General features: G+C 37.5%; 4 protein-coding genes and 1 long non-coding RNA gene across 6 annotated transcripts; 3 read left to right on the top strand and 2 right to left on the bottom strand.

Annotated features, from left to right (window-relative positions):
* Positions 1-324: 324 nt before the first annotated feature.
* LOC103344629 (Metallopeptidase M24 family protein) lies at positions 325-6,216 on the bottom strand. The gene is made up of 13 exons (XM_008248239.2): positions 5,811-6,216; positions 4,922-5,047; positions 4,599-4,718; positions 3,986-4,261; positions 3,621-3,793; positions 3,100-3,354; positions 2,403-2,554; positions 1,986-2,176; positions 1,482-1,590; positions 1,229-1,383; positions 968-1,060; positions 606-686; positions 325-527 (listed from the first exon to the last, which is right to left on the bottom strand). Exons 1-13 carry the CDS (start codon positions 6,126-6,128, stop codon positions 456-458), a joined length of 2,121 nt encoding a protein of 706 aa, XP_008246461.2. The 5' UTR covers positions 6,129-6,216; the 3' UTR covers positions 325-455.
* Positions 6,217-6,930: 714 nt separating this feature from the next.
* On the top strand, positions 6,931-8,764 carry LOC103344628 (uncharacterized). Its single transcript, XR_001677833.2, has 3 exons — positions 6,931-7,107; positions 7,492-7,659; positions 8,632-8,764. It is a non-coding gene; the product is annotated as an uncharacterized LOC103344628 (long non-coding RNA).
* A 1,723-nt stretch (positions 8,765-10,487) lies between these two features.
* AXR4 (alpha/beta-Hydrolases superfamily protein) lies at positions 10,488-13,245 on the top strand. The gene is given in 3 exon segments (XM_008248238.2): positions 10,488-11,379; positions 11,382-11,863; positions 12,779-13,245. Coding segments are annotated over 3 exon segments (1,452 nt in total). The 5' UTR covers positions 10,488-10,649; the 3' UTR covers positions 13,019-13,245.
* Positions 13,246-13,530: 285 nt separating this feature from the next.
* LOC103344626 (peptidoglycan-binding LysM domain-containing protein) lies at positions 13,531-14,834 on the top strand. Its single transcript, XM_008248237.3, has 2 exons — positions 13,531-14,028; positions 14,119-14,834. Exons 1-2 carry the CDS (start codon positions 13,627-13,629, stop codon positions 14,512-14,514), a joined length of 798 nt encoding a protein of 265 aa, XP_008246459.1. The 5' UTR covers positions 13,531-13,626; the 3' UTR covers positions 14,515-14,834.
* Positions 14,835-14,968: 134 nt separating this feature from the next.
* On the bottom strand, positions 14,969-18,104 carry LOC103344625 (vacuole membrane protein KMS1-like). Of its 2 annotated transcripts, none has more exons than XM_008248235.3 (8): positions 17,839-18,104; positions 17,253-17,452; positions 17,020-17,098; positions 16,623-16,922; positions 16,153-16,310; positions 15,855-15,971; positions 15,586-15,765; positions 14,969-15,462 (listed from the first exon to the last, which is right to left on the bottom strand). In XM_008248235.3, the coding sequence occupies exons 1-8, from the start codon at positions 17,888-17,890 to the stop codon at positions 15,259-15,261; spliced, it is 1,290 nt and encodes a 429-aa protein (XP_008246457.2). In that variant the 5' UTR covers positions 17,891-18,104; the 3' UTR covers positions 14,969-15,258. The 2 variants fall into 2 exon arrangements, with proteins under 2 accessions (XP_008246457.2, XP_016648187.2); XM_016792701.2 differs by having other exon boundaries at positions 17,020-17,089; positions 17,839-18,038.
* Between the last annotated feature and the right edge of the window lie 935 nt (positions 18,105-19,039).

Here is a 19,039-nt window from a genome sequence, read left to right as displayed (position 1 = left end):
TTTTTTATTTTAAATAATGTTTCTTTAAAAATAGTATAGCCTCCTGGCTATACAAATTTTGACTCGTGGCGCCCAATCGCTATGCAGGTCCTCCTTTTTTCAAAAAAAAAATAGTATAGCCGCGCGGTTATACTATGTTTTAAAAACTAGTATAGCCGCGCGGCTGTACTATCCCTCAACGTCTACTAATTTTTCATTTTCTTTTTGGCTTTTCTTTTCGTTAGTCGTCAAGATTGTGTGCCGTGCAGGAGGCCTTTGATGCAAGAGATACCTGGGAGCTTGCCAAGACAATTTTATATGGCATGAAACTTTAAATTAATAGGATTTAACAATCATGAAACAAGTTTATATATATATTTTAATTGTCTCATCGCTGTGGTAAACAGGTGTGCTTGTATACAAAGGGGGTACATGAGAGAAGAGAATGATCGATGGATGGATGGATAAGAATCACATCACAGCTTAACAAGTGGTCTGGTGTTGTTCCAAAGCCATTCACGAGCATAACCATCCACAAGCGGGGACACCTGTGAGACCTTAAGGTTAGTTATAATATCTAAATTGGAAAATATTGTAAATAGGGTGGTTTCTTGATCTCTACCAACCTTCTCCCAAACTTGTGAATGATAATCGTTAAGCCAATCAAACTCCGCAGCAGAAAGCAAAGATAAGTCGATCAATTTAGCCTGCATGGTAAAAAAAACCACATGAAAAAGAAATCATAAAATGCAGGCCTTCTTTTAAGAACAAATCACTAAAACGAACTCATTAGGGCCACAATTCTAGCTCAGCACCAAAGTCATGCATAAAACCAATGTGATAAAGGGATTGCTCTACTTCAAATTGGGTTTTCTTAGTCGGAGGTGAACCAAAACTATTCTTGTAATAACATATTGGTTCTGCACTCACTTTCAAAGGTCATACCCATAACCAGTTAAAGTATTATACTACGTCACCATATGCATACCTGAATGGGGACAAATGTGAGTTTTTCAAATCCCAGGTATCCAATTCCTCCAAAACGATTTGGCGTGTCAACTTCTTTCACAACGAGGAGATTCTGTATGAAAATGAACATGTGAATTACTATGGAACAAGAGTAAAAGACATGAGCAGAAAATTTGTCATATGGTAGAGCAACAAAGAGAATTAGCATCAACATTATTGATAGAGATACAATTAAGTGCATAGAGAGAGAGAGAGAGAGAGAGAGAGAGGCGGGAGGTACCTCAATCCGAATGCCAAAAGCATGGTCTTCATAATAGCCAGGTTCATTGCTAACAATCATGCCTTTCTGTAAGGGAGTCATATTTCCAAATCGAAAGCTAATACCTTGAGGTCCTTCATGAACGTTTAATGCAGCTCCCACACCATGCCCAGTTCCTACCACATTAGAGAACAAAATACACATTCACTGAGCTCATCATCAATTCAGCAAGACAAAAGTTCATGATGAATTGATAGAAATTCAAGGAAAATACCATGCCGGTAATCCAGTCCTATCTTCCAAAGGGAAGAACGAGCAAATGCATCCAAGACAAAACCAGGTGTGTTTTCAGGGAATACTGCTTGATCAAGAGCTATATGACCCTGCATTGCAAACTCTATCAGAAAAGTCAAACACAACCAGGGATCTCAAATACAAAATTGGTCAGTCTAAGGAGTAGAATATCAAAGTGCATTAATTATGTAAATTGCATAACTGCATGTGTTGGTTGAGGATCTGTAGTACAATAAATACTAAAATACTCTACTTTAGTTATGCAAATAAGTTTCGGTTAATTAAAAGTACATCAACATCACAAATAAGTACACCATTGCATAATTGCCTGATATCCCCAGAGAAAAAAAACCCAATCTTTAGAAAGTATTGAGACCTTTGGCCCTGCCCTCTTCAGATATCTTTACCCAATTTATGCAGCCTTCAAGTAAATAAATTTCATAAGAATTTATTACCCAGAAAACCAAAGGAATGTACTTAGTACCTGTAAAACTCGAGTAAAGCATTCTTTTTGTCGCGAGGGAGGTTCGCCAAAATGTACGGTCCTCGTTATATCAGTTGTTCCATCAACGTATTGACCACCACTATCCAATAGGAAGAGTTTCTTGTCATCCACAACACTACAACTATCTGGTTCTGCTCTGTAGTGTATGATTGCACCGTTTGCACCAGAACCTGGAAAAGCATTCAAATTGTGAGTAGAGAAGTTTAAGAAATCAACAAAGGAACTATTGACTCAAAAAATAAGAAAAGGACAATAAAGAGAAGAAGCAAAAAAGAAAACATCTATGTAATAAGCATTAACTTAGGGATAAGAACATGCTTATCTACAGAAATAAAAGTAAAAATCTCAAATAACTGTAAAAAAAAAGGTAAAAAACAATAAAGGTTTGACATGTACCACTTATGGTGTCAAAGCTTGTATCTAGGAAACCAGGCTGTGCCGAACGAAATTCAAGAAGTTTGTCTGCAACCTCTACCTCAGTTAATTTCATATTCTTTTTAATTTGTTCTTCCATCCAAACCCAAAACTGCACTAGAGCAGCAGCATCCCTGCACAGACATCATCACCTTGACCCATATCCTTAAATTTTAAACCACATATGTCTCTGTAATGAAAGTATAGATAGAAATTCTCCCTATAACAGAATTTCTAATATGGTTTATCGGGAAAGAAAAGCCACATGCATATATGGAGACTATCTTGCTACCAATCCCTTTCAAAATATTCTTCATAGAGTGATTAAAAATATTGTTCTCACCTAAAAACTCCAATGACTGTCAAATTTGACCCCGTCTACACCCTCAGGCTCAACAGCACAGGAAAAAATCATGGACACGTAACTAGAGAATATGATATCTAATCCACTAAATTTATACATGTTTAGCCATAACTTAGGAGGTATTTTCTTACACAAAATTCATATACATAACCCAAATGAGAGCTTAAATTTTTTAGGCATTCTACTGATCAGTTGTCTGATGATGCTAACAACTAAGCTTCAGTATTATCAACAAAGAAGTCAACCAAACAATGATATGGAAAGCACGCACATATGATTATGCACATAATCAAGTTGGAGGGTGGAAATAATTACCTTAAATGACAACTCCGCATGCCTTCTAACTCAGAATCATTTTTCACTGCCTTTGCTAAAGAAATAGGGGACACTCTGTAAATTCCAGTGGGTCCTCCAGACCAACCATTTGAGTCGTCATACATCTTAGTCTTACTTTTTGTTTTACTTTCAAGGCTCTGATAATATCTTTCACAAGCAGAGTTAAAGGTTTTGACAATAGCAGCATTAACAGAAGATATATCCAACCAAACGTTAGCTCCTTGTGCTGCCAGACTGAAAATGAAAAATAGGTTTTAATAGTTTGGTGTTACAAAATGAGTTTAGCTCCGTTAAAAAATATGAACATCTAAGACAGTAAAATAATGAAAATGAGAAAGCCATCATAATTTGCCTGACCATTACAGCCAAGAGACCTCGTGTCATTACCTGACAACTTTGCCAGGGCCCATATTAAAGTTGTTCATGAAATCATTTGCAGAAAATCACAACACTGAAAAATATTCCCTATAAAAAAAAAAGGTTTTAGCTCACAAACTTACCCTTCGACTTCAGAAAGAATGGAATCATATGGCCTCAATTCAATTCCTGCATTCTTCAAGTGATCCATCACCTCTGCGCTCACTTTAGAAGTATCTATAAATAACTTCGCTTTATCAGTCTCCACAATCAAATATGCATACATAACAGGTGAATGTGGAACATCACTGCCTCTCTGCAAAACAAAATTTAGCACATCATTTGGATTAATAAATGGAACACAAAAGCATGAACATTTATGAATAATTTTGAATTACAATTTTATATTTGGTTAAAGAATCAAGAATTCTGAGAATAGCTGATAACTGGGGTTAACATGAATCTTTGCCCAAAAAAAAAAACCCGCAGATAGGTTCAGAGGTATTACCAAGTTCAACAGCCAGGCAATTTCATCGAGCATGGATATAACTATTGCAGATGAACCCGAATCAGCAAGTTCAGACCTCAGAGACAACAACTTGGATGCGACATCTACACCAGCATACTTTAGGTCATGTACTCTAATAGGTTTGTTTGGAGGCTTTGGTCTTGATTTGTTCCATACTTCGTCCACAAGATTTTTATCATACACGAACACTAACTCATGATTCTTCTTAGCAATGCCCTGCTTTAACTCCTCTGCAGCATCGGAAGAAAACAAAAACTGCTCCCTTCACAATATAAAGGAGGTGGCATCACAAACAAAGCAAGCACAAAGAATAATAAAAAATTAAAGACACAAATTTTAATGAGGGGGAGCGCAACGAAAACATGATCAAGCTTAATAAGTTCAATTATCAAATTACCAAAAAGTGTATTGATTAAAAAAGGAAAGATGAAACTTGATCTATTACTTGAAATGGTTGAAACTTTATTTTCTGAAAGCTGGTTAAAATCCACATTTCATAAGTAAGCAATTCAAGAAGTCAAGTGCTATTTGACTTAGAAACTTATTATAAAGAAATGTGAAGGCCCATTTTAAGAGGCTAAGAATTGCTCACAGGATCAATGCCAACTCTCCCACCAGGAGCCAAAACATCATTCAACCATTCAATAGTTGTAGGAACTCCAAGACTACCAGCCCTCATGAGAATCCAACTAGAGCTTAGCTGCTTTTCAGCCTAACAATAGGAAAGAGTAAATGTTATCAGGAACTGCACCTCAAGCCAGATTATACAAAATCAGAAACCATTCTTCCAATATGATAGCACTACAAAATATAAAACTCAAAAGAAAAGAGACTATGATGTGCATATAGTAAAGAAATAACACACAAGAGACGATCTAAAAGTGAAAGTGAAAGTGATTTTGTATCTTTAAATACCTGAAGAAAATAGCGCCCATCAGTCCAAAGAGCTGCTTTATCCTTTGTGACGACTGCAGTGCCAGCACTTCCAGTGAACCCCGATATATATGCCCTCCTCATATAACATTCAGCAATGAACTCACTCTGAAGCCAAAATGAAAAGGGCACTTACAATTTACTACAGGCAACATGGAATACTAGAACCCAATGCAGAAACGCTACAACACCTGAGCTATATGCAAAATAAACATAGAACCTAATAGCTAAGACTGTTTGGTCCTTGTGATACATAAAGACGTGAAACAAAAAAGGAATAATGTCAAAGCTGTTTAGATAAACCTAATACTGAAAAGAATTTCAGCATTTTCTTTCCATTTACTCATAACTTCAAAACTCAACAAAACGAAAAACTTCAACGAACTCTTAGTTTTACAATCTAAATGCTTCAAACGGTAAAACCCAGATGAATTGTTCAGCGCACTATCGCATACCACAAACTAAAATTATGATTATAAAAAAAAACTAAAAGCAAAGCTCGTTACTTTCAAGACAGTATCTCAAACTAGACAAATTCATGTGTATCTTACAACCGACACACCATCACCATGCTGAATCATAAACATGTGGAAATGATCAAATTTTCACAAAGGAAAGAAAATAAAGGATAGACAAAAACCGACAACTCTCAAAATAAGCAAAACCCAGTTGTTTTCTACAACCCACACACAATCTCAACCGGAAAAAAAAAAGGAAGCAAAATTCGAATAAAAGCTCATAATCCTCAGTAGAATAGATCAAACCAACAAAACACAATTAAATCCTACAGCCAGCAAACCCTCACAGACCACTAAAACCTCAAACGAAACACAAAGAACAATACAACATTTCAAAAAACTGGAAATTTAACCTGGTGAGCATCCTGAGAGGGAATGATATAGGCGTCGATGCCAACACTGGGCTTCGAGAAGAGCTCGCGGAGGGCACGGAGCTTCTCGTCGGAGTCGGAATTGGAACGCTTGTTTCGGAGCTCCGAAGAGGGCTTGGCAGAGAATGAGGTGCAATTTCGGACTGTCAAGAGCGGGGCTTTCGGGGAAATAGTGAAAATTTTGGGGTGGGATTTGGAACTGTGGAAAATGGGGAGCGAGAGAGAGAGGAAGCGGAAGTAGTGAGAGTGTGAGGAGGGAGAGCAGAGAGGGCGAGCTACTTGTGACGACAGTGAGTGCATCGTGGCAAAATTCCGCGCCGGTGGGGGGAGGAGAGAGAGAGAGAGAGAGAGAGAGATCACAGATGAAGCTTTTGTATCAGTTAACTAAAACACAGAGAGGGAAGAAGATACGATTTTTGCCGTTGAGAACGAAGATTGATCTAAAATTAACCCCCAAAAAAAAAAAAAGTTTCAACTAAAACATCCAAAATAAGGAAATGTAATTATAAAAAATTTAAACATCCAAAACACTTTATAAACACACTCAAAATTCATTATTACACACACTCAAAATCTATTTATAAACATTTTCACCTAAAAAATAACTATCTCTCTCTCTCTCTCTCTCAAGTTCTCAACTCAACAATGTGTTAGATATTAAATTTGGAGTTAGGGTTTCATTTGTTTGTGTTTTTTTTGGTTGGGATTGTGGGGTTTAAATAGAAAATCTCTTTTAATTCTTATTTTGTTTGTGTATTCTTAGAAATTGTGAAAATTTAAATTAAAAGTAACTTAGAACATGAGCTTGTGGGGTTTAAATAGAAAATCTCTTATAAAAAAGGAGTGTAAGTGGATACACTCTTTATAAACACACCTAAAAATATACAATTATTGCCTTTGTAATTGATTTTGGGTGTGTTTCTATATTTAAATAGTATTTTAATTTTTTTATAAATATATGTCTAGGATTAGGTTTATTTATAAATTTGTAAAAAAGAATTATTTCTTTTCAGCACTCATGGTAACGACGTCGTTTTATGTTATGATTACTTGCTATAAATATTAAACTGGACTAAAATTAAGACCTTTTTATTAACTTACAAAAAAGATAACCTTTATAATAAAATATTGTTAAGCCAAAATCCGCCCCTTTTGACTTAAAAAATTCACAATCCCTAACCAGTGAGACAGAGAGAGAGAAGCTATTTCAATGGCGATACAGAGCTCGAGCTCGATCAAAATTCATGCTTTAGGCTATACAACTCAAACCCCTTCTCTGGTAAGCTTCCAATTCGCCAATTTCTCACTTCTATTATTTGGATAGCGAGAACATCAAGCAGTAGAAATGAAAGAATAAAACTCTAATCTTCTCGCCAAATGCAACCATTGAGTGTTTCAGATAGGTTTAGCTATACATTTTTTGGACTTTGAAGCAGTTGAAAACCCAATTGTTGTTTTTATTTTGTTTTCAAAAGGAATTGAAGGAAAACATTTTATTTCTTTATTAGAAAATTTTGTTGGGAAATAAAAGAAATCAGGGTTTTGGTATTTAGTGCATGTATAACATTACGCGTTTGTAAAGTTTTGCATTGTAGAATTGTGAACTATGTATGGAATGGACTTGTGGGAAGGTTGTAAGTAATTCTTTAATCTGTCAATGTAGTTTGAAGGGAGCTTCTGTGGGAAACTATTTCTGAGGCACTTGGGGAAGGAATGACTCATCCAGTTGTCTCTGTAAATACGTGCATTCAGAGCCATGCTAATCTTTGTGAAAGTCAGGGGTATGATCATAGAGTAGAGATGTTATGGATCTAACATTCATGGCTAATGGGTAAAGCTCAATTTTTTGGATGGCATTTAGCTTGATATTAATTCTATGTAAGAAAGTAAATTTCGAGTACTCAATCTGGCATTTTATTAGTGTTTCCATAGCTTAGCTATGATGGCTGGTATCCAATGCATGGTCCCTCCTCTTCTTTCCCTCTTCTCTCTGTTTTTCATCATGATGGGGATCAGGCAATTAAGAGTCTTGAAGACTGTTGGCCTCTTTAACTCAATTGGTGTGTGTCATCAAAACTAGTTAGTTTGATTTGGTTGTAATTTTTGTTTGGGATTGAGAATATTAGATGGACGTCTCATTCATCCTCCTAACTTTCTTTCATTTATAACATCTGCGATTGTTATAAGAAATATTAAAAGAAAAGTAGCTTACTCGCAATCCACTTTCACCATGAGGCCAATAGTTCTCTGTAAAATACTGGGGGTCATTGCCTGCCCACCCCCATCAATGCATGCACCTGCACACAACACTGACAGAACAACACATATCAGGCATGCATTTGCGAACATATGAACTATGACCTTAGTTGCAGGTTTTAAGTTTTCTCTCATTTGGCATATACTGGTCCACACTCGCAAGGGATGTGCCATTCCTGGTCTAATGGTAATGTTGAATAGTGATAGTTTGTATGTCTCATGCCCTTTTCTTTTGGCCATTACCACAATTGCTTGGTAACAATAGGAAAATACGACTGCAACTCCTAATAGCCAAAGTTTATTCTGATAGGTTTGCCACTCCTTGACATGCACTCCCCCACACTTGTTTATTGCCTTGTTTCGTCCCAAAAAGAAAAATTCAGAGCTACCGTGTTTTGGTCATTGGTGAATCATAGGCAGTTCAGCTTTTGGCTTCTAAATGATCTTCTTGTCATTTTTCTGTTGCTCTTTCCTGAACAAGCTCTCGTTCTTATTTCTAGTATAATAGTTTTGTTTCGAAGTTATGATTTCATCTTGCACTATGCAGGTTATGTTCTATGAAGGCTTGATAGATTGGATAGAGTATGGGAAGCAGTACATATTCATAGGGATGTAGCAATACCAGGATTCATCAGGATAATCCAGCTTTAGCGCTTCTAAGAGCATTTCCAGCAAGGGGCCTTGGGGAGAAAATGGTGTTTCCAGCAACACAAATTGCCAGGGCAATGATAACATGCGAGAGGAGATTTTTAAATTTCTTTCCCATCTGATCTTGTTTGTTGAACAGCGTGGGGAATTTTTGTGTATCCAATTAAATCATTTGGACGAAATGTCTTTGTCCTTTTACTTTTTTTATTTTTAATTACTCCATTTACTTAAGTTTACAATGTAAATAAGGAAGTTATTTGGATTCAAATAAAAATACTAGAAAATAAATCTCAAAATATGAAAAATCGGTATATGTGTATAAATAAAAAACCCATAAAATCAAGTTTTCTTATTTGGTTTTTTTCTTGAAAATGATTATTTCAAAAACCATTTCATCTTAGTTCTATTAAAAATGTAAAAGTCACAAAGGACACGGAGCAGGGAGGAGATGATTTGATTTGAATAATCTATCGATCTTTTTGTTGAACAGCGTGGGGAATTTTTGTGTATCGCTTTTTAAATGATGTTTTCATGTGCTGATTAAATGTAAAAGTCACGTCAGTTTTGAATAATCTATCGACTTTTAGTGGCGCTATTGCTGTCTGTCGTTACATTGACTTTTAGCAACGGTTAGCGGCGGTTTTATGCGCTTCTAAAGACCTTTTTAGGCTATGGGGCCTTTATTTCGTCACTAAAAGCACACAAACCGGTGCTAAAGATGAAAAACCGTAGCCAAAACACATAACTGTCATATATATTCTGAAAATTGTATTTTTCTTTCTATTTTCATGTAGACTTTGTATTACTTCACCTAAAGTGCTACTGGACATTTGGCAAGTCACGTAGAAGCTGCAATAAACTTCATTGCACCAGTGCAAACCAACAACCATGCCACAATTTCAAAGTTAAGAAGCCATGAACTTGCTTATTGTGTTTTGGACTAAATTCCATAATTTGTGAATTAGGTTTGAGGATTATTAAATTGATTCCTGATTTCCAATGATTTTTGTAATAGGTTTTCAAAAATATTGACAAATTCAAGGGAAGAAACAATAATTTATTAATTAATAATTTTCATTGTATTAAGCAAATAGAGTCGACTTGTTCCTCTGCTCTGCCCAAGGTATATAAAGAATAAAAACACCTGCGTACGTGCTCAGAACTCATAGTCCACTATGTATCAAACATATTATTCTTCTTAACTTCAAAATTTATGTTTTTTTAGGTTAAACTCCGACTGTTTTATTGTGTTGATCTCCAATGTTTTGCTCATATTTATACTCGAATTTGTTGTGCTGATTTATGGTTTCATTTGTACTTCCCGAGCAAGATCATATGATAGGTCTTAACAAGCTTACCACCATAACCACACATAATATTGTGCATTGACAACATTAATTCAATTATATTACTAATTAAAAGTTACAAACCATCATTAAATAATTTTTACTTAAAGCTTGTTTGGTGTCTATAATTGAATTGAATTAGAAAAGTCACTAAATTTAAAATATGTTAAACGAAAGAATAAAGATAGAAGTGAATGATTTTGCATTTCGGGAATTAGGGGACCCTCTCCCTACTTTCAAGGATTGGTTCCCATTTTGGTCGTAGTGGGAGAGGAACTCTGCAAACTATTTCGCAAATGGATCACTAGCGACATGTCGTTTCCTTCTTACCCAAACTCAAACGAGAAACGACACAAGAGGTCGCACCATTCTACAGCCATAAAATAATAAAGAAATCTTTAATAGGAAAAGCTCAGAGCTTTTTCTCCCCACTTTACTTTACACTCCCTCTCGCCTCTCACTTTACTTTTCAGTTCTACTCCGTAGATCAAAGTTCAAACCATTCAGTTCCAGTTCCAGTTCCTGTTCAAGCTCAATAAATCCCCATTTTAAAAGCTTCAAGCTTTCTTCAATGGTGATCATCACAGAGGAAGAGGAAGACCAACAACGACAAGAGCCGAAACGGTCATCAGAGATCAAACCAACCCAACCTTCAAAATCAAAACCCACTTCTTCACCAACAGAAACACCAGTTGCACCACAAAATGGTCAAAATCCATTCGCTTTCTGGTTCTACTTCACTCTTACAGTCTCTCTTGTGACCTTCTTCTTCATTTCTCTCTCCTCTCTGTCCCCACAAGACCCAAAGTCTTGGTTTTTGAGCTTGCCCGCGTCTCTTCGCCAACACTACTCCAAGGGCCGCACTATAAAGGTTCAGACTCACTCAAACCAGAACCCCGTTGAAGTTTTTTCTACTGAGCAAGGTCCTATAACAGCAGAAAATGTTGTTATTGTTCATGGGCTGGGTCTTAGCTCCTACTCTTTTCGAAAAGTTACTGAATCTTTAGGCTCTAAAGGGGTTCGTGCGGTTGCGTTTGATTTACCTGGAAATGGGTTTTCGGATAAATCGGTGGTGGAGGTTGGAGAGGGACCAACTGGGATTTTAGGGAGGTTTTGGTATGTCTATAGTGAAATTCAAGAGAAGGGTTTGTTTTGGGCATTTGATGAGATAATTGAAACTGGCCAGATTCCCTATGAAGAAATAGAATCTCGGATGCCAAAACAAAAGTTTGTAAAGCCAATTGAAATGGGTCCTGATGAGATTGGTAAGGTGTTGGGACAAGTGATTGAGACTATAGGTTTGGCCCTGTGCATTTGGTTTTGCATGATTCAGCTTTGGGGATGCTTGCAAATTGGGTTTTGGAGAATTCGGAAGCCGTGAGGAGTGTGACGCTTATTGATACCTCATCCAGATCGACGGGTGCTTTGCCTTTGTGGGTTTTGGGAGTGCCAGTGGTTAGGGAGGTTGTGTTGAGGTTTTCATATGCTTATACATGGTTGATTAAGCTGTGTTGCTCAAGGGGGATTGATGTTTTGGAAGTGGATGCGCATAGACTTCTTTTGAAGGGTAGGGATGGGACAAAAGCAATTGTTGGAATGGGGAAGAAGTTAAATCATAGCTTTGATATAGCAGAGTGGGGTAGCTCGGATGGACTGATAGGTGTGCCGATGCAAGTGCTTTGGTCTAGCAGTTGGTCCAAGGAATGGAGCGAAGAGGGAAACCGAGTTGCAAGTGCACTTCCACAGGCAACTTTTGTCACCCATTCTGGGGGACGGTGGCCTCAGGTGAGGATTTGATATATTCAGTAGCTACTGCTTGTTTTTCGTGTTTGTGGTAAGACTAAAAATCTCAATATCTGGGATACAATTGTTTGGTCTCAGTTTCCATAGGATAGCTGTTTCGAATTCTAAATGGTAGAAAGATATGAAATTTGTCTCCGTTAGGTTCTGAATGCGACTTTGTATTGCCTGTCAAACAGATATGTAGGACTGTAATTACTATAAAGATAGGATGTAATGGTATATTCAGAGAATAGCATCTGCATATGGTCTCTATGTTAGTTTCCATATAGAGCAAACAACTGTTGGGTTGAGGAGGCTTACTCTTTGGACGGCCAGCCTTGATTTAAAATCAATATAACCAGTTAGTTCCTGATTGAAAATGTAGAATATGTTAAGTGGTCTGTGGAGGATTTATGCCTATCTTACCAATTTTGTAGTCTAAGTCAAGAAGCTGGCGGTTGGTTTATGGTTTATGTTGATGAATACTGAAACAACACTGCTCTTTGTTGGAATCTGATGTTAAAAATTACTACTGAATGGCTAGGGCAAAAAGGTATTCGAATCGGAAGACAGTTGCAGATAGTTTCTTTTACTGTGTGTGTGTTGAGTTCTTTATAGAATCTGAAGCAACAAAGCCTGCTGTTGGTATAATCATATGCATGCTTTACTTTATTTGTTCTCTTTTATTCATTGCCCTCGTGTACGATACTATCAGTGCAATCAAAATACTAATGCTTTTTCCTACTTCTATGCTAAGCTAAAGTAAAGACTTTGATTTTACTTTCCATTTCATGGATGAACTAAATATTTCGTTGAACATCATGGCAAGTAGTTCAAGAAATTACTCTGTTTCAAGGTCTTCTTACTCATGGTGTGTGGAAATTCAAATAAGCTGATTTATTCCATCGGGTTATATAGGAGGACGCAGCTGATGAGGTAGCTGAAAATATTGCTTATTTTGTGTCCTCGCTGCCTGCATCTGTCAGAAAGGTTGAGGAAGAGCCCATCCCAGAGCATATTCAGAAGATGTTTGATGAAGCAAAAAGCGGTGAGCATCATGGTCATGATGATGGGCATGACCACCATCATGGTCATGGCCATGTTCATGGCACTGGTTATCCTGATGCATACGGTCTCGGCCACAGTCATGGATGGTGAAGTTGATGAGTTTTATTTTGTTTTAAATATTTTTTCCCAAGCCAGCAGTTGATATAGAAATTAGATTTTAGGCCCCCTTTTTCTCTGCCATGGATGCTCGGAAATTCTTATTTGCTGTACAAGATGCCTTGATGAAGGCGTTTGTTCTGCTGAATCTTTGAAGCTGTGATGTATTGTATTTTGTATTCTAAATTTAAGAAAAGAAGCTGGGTGATATGTTAAATTTATATGTCAACATATATTTCTTTTTCTTTGCAAGTTTTTTATTCGTGCAATATAATCCATATAAATAGGATTGGAAAATTAATAGTTGGGATCTTTATTTAAAATAAAGAAACACCCAAAAATATTTTCACATTTTCTTTTGTAATTTTTAGTGCAACAAGGGCTTCTATGTTGTGGGCCCTAAAATGTGGGCCACACTGTCTACGTGGCCCAACAAAGAGAAATAGCTAAACCCAACAGTCCAACAACTCAAAACGTTCAGACCGATTTTTTAAAAAAAAAAAACAACTCAAAACTTATCTGAAATTTTAACGGACGTCGTTGATTGTTAGTTCGTAAGCTACAAAGGAACCCCAGGATCTACTCTCAGCTTTTAAACGACAATGGGCTGCTGCGGGGACGAAGAAAACGACGACGACATCCTCAACCCTCTCAACCCCACCACCACCACCGAAATCCTAGACTTCTCCGACTCCACCATATCTCCGATGAACTCTCACTTCTCGGCCTTGACTTGCCGCGACACCCTCCGCCTCATCTTCGAGAAGCTCCCGATTCCCGACCTTGCTCGCTCCAGCTGCGTCTGCCGAGTCTGGAACTCGGTCGCCTCCGATCAGGAGATCGTCACCAGAGCCTTCAAAGCCCCTTGGAATCTGAAGCATATCATCGGAAAGCCAGCATCTGGAAACTTCTGGAGAGACAATTCTCTCGGAAAATTCGCCATCTCGCACCGGATTGTCCGTGGCGACAGCATCGCCAGTCTCGCCGTCAAGTATTCTGTTCAGGTATCTAGGGTTTTTATGATGTGTTTGGTCGCCGAGAAAATAAAAAAGTCAAGATTTTAATTAAAATGTTGTGTGATGAATGGTGATCAGGTGATGGACATAAAGCGTTTGAACAACACGATGAGCGAGCACGGAATATACTCTCGTGAGAGATTGCTGATCCCGATAAGCAATCCGGAGATGCTTTTGCAGGCTACTTGCTATGTTGAAGTGGATACTTGTGCTAAGAGAGAAGTGGCTGTGCTGTATTTGGATGGCGGCCCTGAGCTCCACAAAACGACCAGCAATGGCAGCTCAAGCACGTCTTCTTGCTCTGCAACTGATTTGCAGAGTAAGAAGAGGGTGATTGAGTCACTGAGGAGAAGCATGCAAGTTGATGATGCCACTGCTCACTACTACTTGACCATTGCTGATGGTGATCCAAGAGCTGCAATCTCTCAGTTCTCCCAGGACCTCAGATGGGAAACCCACCTGGGCTTTGCTTGATACAGTAATTTCTACTTTGGAAACCATGAAAGTTAAATACCCATGGAGGGTCTCCAAGGCAAACCCTAGTTTTGAAGCATTGCAAGCCTCACTAGCCACTGGTTTTGGGAGATTTGATGATAACTATAAAATAAAAAAAAGTGTTTAGATTTATATTGTTTTCCAGTTTATGATGCTCATTTCATCATCAACCAATGGACCAAAATGTGTATGGAGTCTTATGATTTGCAATTGTAAAATAAAGCCTACCACCTACCTACTTGTGCTTTGTAATTGTTTTAGTGTAAGTGCCCAGTGTCAAAAGTGTTAATATTGTGTTACATGCTATCCGAATTTGATAGGAATTTAATTAGTTTTTACTTGAAAGTTGAATTTCTACATTGAAAGTTCAAGAAATGGCCAAAATTATCTTTGCATGCAGCTGGTGGAGCACAGGAACAACATTCCCCAGTCATTTACTAAAATACGCTAATATCCAGATGAATTTTATTCCACTGAATTTCCCGGGAGGGTGATATAATGGTACAAATAGGTTCCCCTACAAGACATGTAGATACTTCTACAGGTTAACTTATGCTTCATGGCATGGTTGTTTTATGTACAAACTGAAACAGAGATAAGTAGGTTCAAGCTTTGGGCGAAATAATCATGGCTGGCAGATACAAAAAAATTTCTGCCACTAAATTCCAAAGCTTCGAATATTAGAAAAGAAAATTAATCAAATCCGAACGACTTTCGGAAAATTCAATCGGATGCTTGGCTGCAACACCCATTATTTTTTTGTTCTGATGTATGCGGCTTGTTCGACAATGCAGTCAACTCCTTTTCATGTTCTTCCTTGAGAACGCTTTGCGCAGTTGCTGTGACAATCTTGATGAAAAAGTTCATGAGCATGAGCCACACAACAGTGTTCCAAATCGAACTAAATGATAAGTCCCACTTTTTCTCCTGGAAGCAGAAAATGGAGAAAAGTATATCTTATATGAAACACTCCAAATAGGCTCAAACACTTTACTTGTAAAATTAACTTATAACGTATAGATACTCAAGCCATAACACAGAAAACACTACCTTGCTGTTTGCGGGCACTGCAGGAGAGGCATGCATATACTTGTCTTTCACAATATGTAATTTGGCGATGAGGTCGGGCACAACCAAACCAAATCCAGGGACAAAGCTGAACGCCCAAATCAATTTATTTTCTACCAAGTCCAGAAGTTGATTGTTGCAAACTGAGATGATGAAAACTGTCTGCAATTACGGGGCAACATAAACCGTTTGTGAAATGAGCAGACACTATGAAGCTTCAAAATGTTGAAATATCTTACAAGGCAACAAACCTGTATGTGAGTCTTGATAAATGCCTTTCCAATCAATGTTGATAGGAAGAACGTCCAAAATGGAATGCCAAATTGTCCACACATTATACCGGCAAGGTCAAATAGAGGGTTGGGCACCTGAAAATTATTTCGGATAAACACATCAGGAGGTCTCAAAAGGGAACTAAGTACAGAATGTGCTGAGAGAAAGTACAATTAGCCTCAGGAAAAAGGGGTATCCAAAATACATCTCCAAACCCTCATTTCGGGGCAATGACATATTAGAAAAGTTTTGCTAGAAGAGAGAAAAAAAAAATACCGAAGCAAGAACTAATATAGTTAAAAAGTTCAGATATTGTGTATGAGAAAGAAGCCATAATTTGATCCGGTTGAGACGATTAGCTACAATTCCACTATCTTCAGTTGAAGAAGAATCCAAGTCTTTCATGACTTCCAACTTTTCGCCAGATATACGAGCTGCACATAATCATAGATTAGGAGAGATTCAGAAATTCGTTCAGGGAGAAATTAGTGGTTCAACATATGCAATTCACTCACCCTTATACTATGTAGTCAGGTTAAAGAATCCAGATATACTCCCGACTTACAAAGGGCCATGAAATAAGTAAAAGATGAACATGTGAGCACGTACAAACACAAGTGCATGGATAAGTTAGACTAGCTGAAGTTTTTCTAACAGGCTGTTCCTGCCTAGAAATTGTTTACTACGACGATTGCAGAGTATCGAGATAGTGAGTACAAGAAGATAGTTTGTTGTTTTGTAGTTACCAGCTCTTGATATGAAATAAGGAGGAAGCTCTCCCAGTGCAGTTCCGATTCCCCATAGGATAGCCTCTAACTGAACCTGAGGCAATATCCTGCTAAGTGGAACCCTTGAACTGTGCTGCGATAAAAATATGGGGTCCCCAAATTCAGAGCAGTCTCTGTCCAGCCATGAAGGATTACTTTTCAATTGAATGGTGTCATATGGGGCACTTTTTATGTCAACTCTGCCACACTGCACGGACTTCATAGTAAACAGAGCTATATGAGGCCCCAAATACAGCACAAATGTGTGCAAACCAGATCCTGCATAGAAGAACAATATAATAAATTCATTCCGAGTGTTGTCGAAAACAGGACAACTCTATCCACCAGAAAGTCAAAATTTCATGCTATTGCTTACCAAGACCAATTGATGATGCTACACCAAGAGCCAGCCACCAGAGTCCGAATTGAAGATAACGAACAAGCTCCTGAATATGCTGCAGTATGATTAATTTATAAAATCAATAAAGGAAAGTCCAAAAGTGGGCATAAAAATGCAATTCAATTAAATAAATAATGGGCATAAAAATACCTCCCAAAAGTGGGCATAAAAATGCAATTCAATTAAATAAATAATGGGCATAAAAATACCTCTTCTTGAGGTCCACCAAAAGTTATGGTAAGCATTCCTATACCTCCTGCTAACATAATTAGAAGCACAAGCCAACCACCTTTTGCCATAAATTGTCGAAAGCATTGGCCAAAACCCAACATGAAATACTTTAATGTCTTTAATGGCTGCGCTGTAAGTGTTAAGCTTTCTAGTTCCCGGTGCTGCTTCACACGCAGTCCTGAGCAATTAAAAGATTAGAACATATGCTCTGCTAAGTACAACTTACATGGAACATTAAGATATCTAATCTGCAAAAAGAACAAAAATGCAACTAATTTCTTATATTGGATTTTTTTTTAAACAATTAAACAATTATATACGGCAGATTCAACGTCAGTTACACAAACTCTTCTATTCCATATGCCTACCCAATAAAGGTTCGATTTTTATTCTTTTTTGGGAAAAAAAAAAAAAAAAAAAAAACCAAAATTTTGAAACCTTTTGTTTCCATTTGATTCGCCCCTTCACGTTTACAATTTAAATACACAAGCCAGCGAAATGTGATTGTATAATTATAGAGAAAATTTGAAATCAATTGAAGAAGCTGCGTAAAAAGTTACTCACCGGTGATGGAGGCGTCCATGGAATTTGACGAGGGGGCATCGGAGAGATCCATTCAGAAACCCTAAAACTGAATCTATGCGCGTGATTTTGGATTCAGGATTGAAGCTTAGGGTTCATAGAGAGAGAAGACGAAGAGCGCGAAAATTGGAACCGAGCTGGGACGGAGAGAGTACGGTTTGCGTGGTAACGCTCAGTCTCAGAGAGAGAGAACGGGTCGTTCGTTAGAGACTGGGGAGAAAATGATAGTGTGCAACGGAGACCACAATAAGCTGCTCTGATCATGACGGTTTTAGTAAGTGCCACGTAAAGTGTAGGCTTGACTTTTAGGTCAAATTCAGTTTCTTCCGTTGTGCTGACACGGATAGTCGTTTACTCAGTTGGATAGGTTGCAAAAATGAGTCGGGTTGGGCCAGTTCGGTTAGACCCAAACCCAACTAGACCTTAGTTTGAATTAAATCAGGTTGGCCAAGTGAGACCCTCCTTTACAGTGCGAGATTTTAAACTAATCTATGCGGTGTAAATATGGATCGAACTCTGATGCAAGAGGATGAGCACACTATGCAACCCTCCTTTACAACCTAATCTAGGAAGATGCATTTTTTGCACGCTTACCAAAAGAAAAGATGCATTAACTTTTGTATGTATCCAATTCCATACCATGTTTACCTATTCCTCTCCACCTGTATAAATAATATATACTTTGTAGCAGTAAGACATAGCACCAATATCATATACGTATTCCTGCTACATAATTTAGCTAGTGAAAAAGACATGGAGAGCCTTCCTCAAAACTGACTCTTTTGGTTCTATTCATGGTTATTGCATATGGTAAAAGATCTCATCATTATTTAATAGTAAATTATGTAACTAAATATATATTGCAAAAAATACAAGTATAAGCTGGTCAAAGTTTATAAACTAATTAAAAAGGGAAACTCAAGTGTGTGTTGGCATGGCATTGGCAGGTGTGGAGCTAGGGGTGGGTATGGTTCGGGTTATACCGGTTTTTGTTTCAAATTAGAACCGATTCGGTACTATTCATCCATTTTAGTTTGGTTCGATTTTAATTAAAAAATTACAAAAATTGTCCGGTTCGGGTTGAACCAGTTTCTGTCGATTCAGTTTTGAACCATATTATAAAAATTATTTTTTAATACTATTCTCAACTGAAATATTGTTATTTTTTACTTGAAAATGAACA

The sequence above is a fragment of the Prunus mume genome, linkage group LG1 (assembly GCF_029339155.1).
Source record: "Prunus mume cultivar Tortuosa linkage group LG1, ASM2933915v1, whole genome shotgun sequence".
NCBI classification, from domain to species: Eukaryota; Viridiplantae; Streptophyta; class Magnoliopsida; order Rosales; family Rosaceae; genus Prunus; species Prunus mume.
This window is presented reverse-complemented; position numbering and strand designations above follow the sequence as displayed.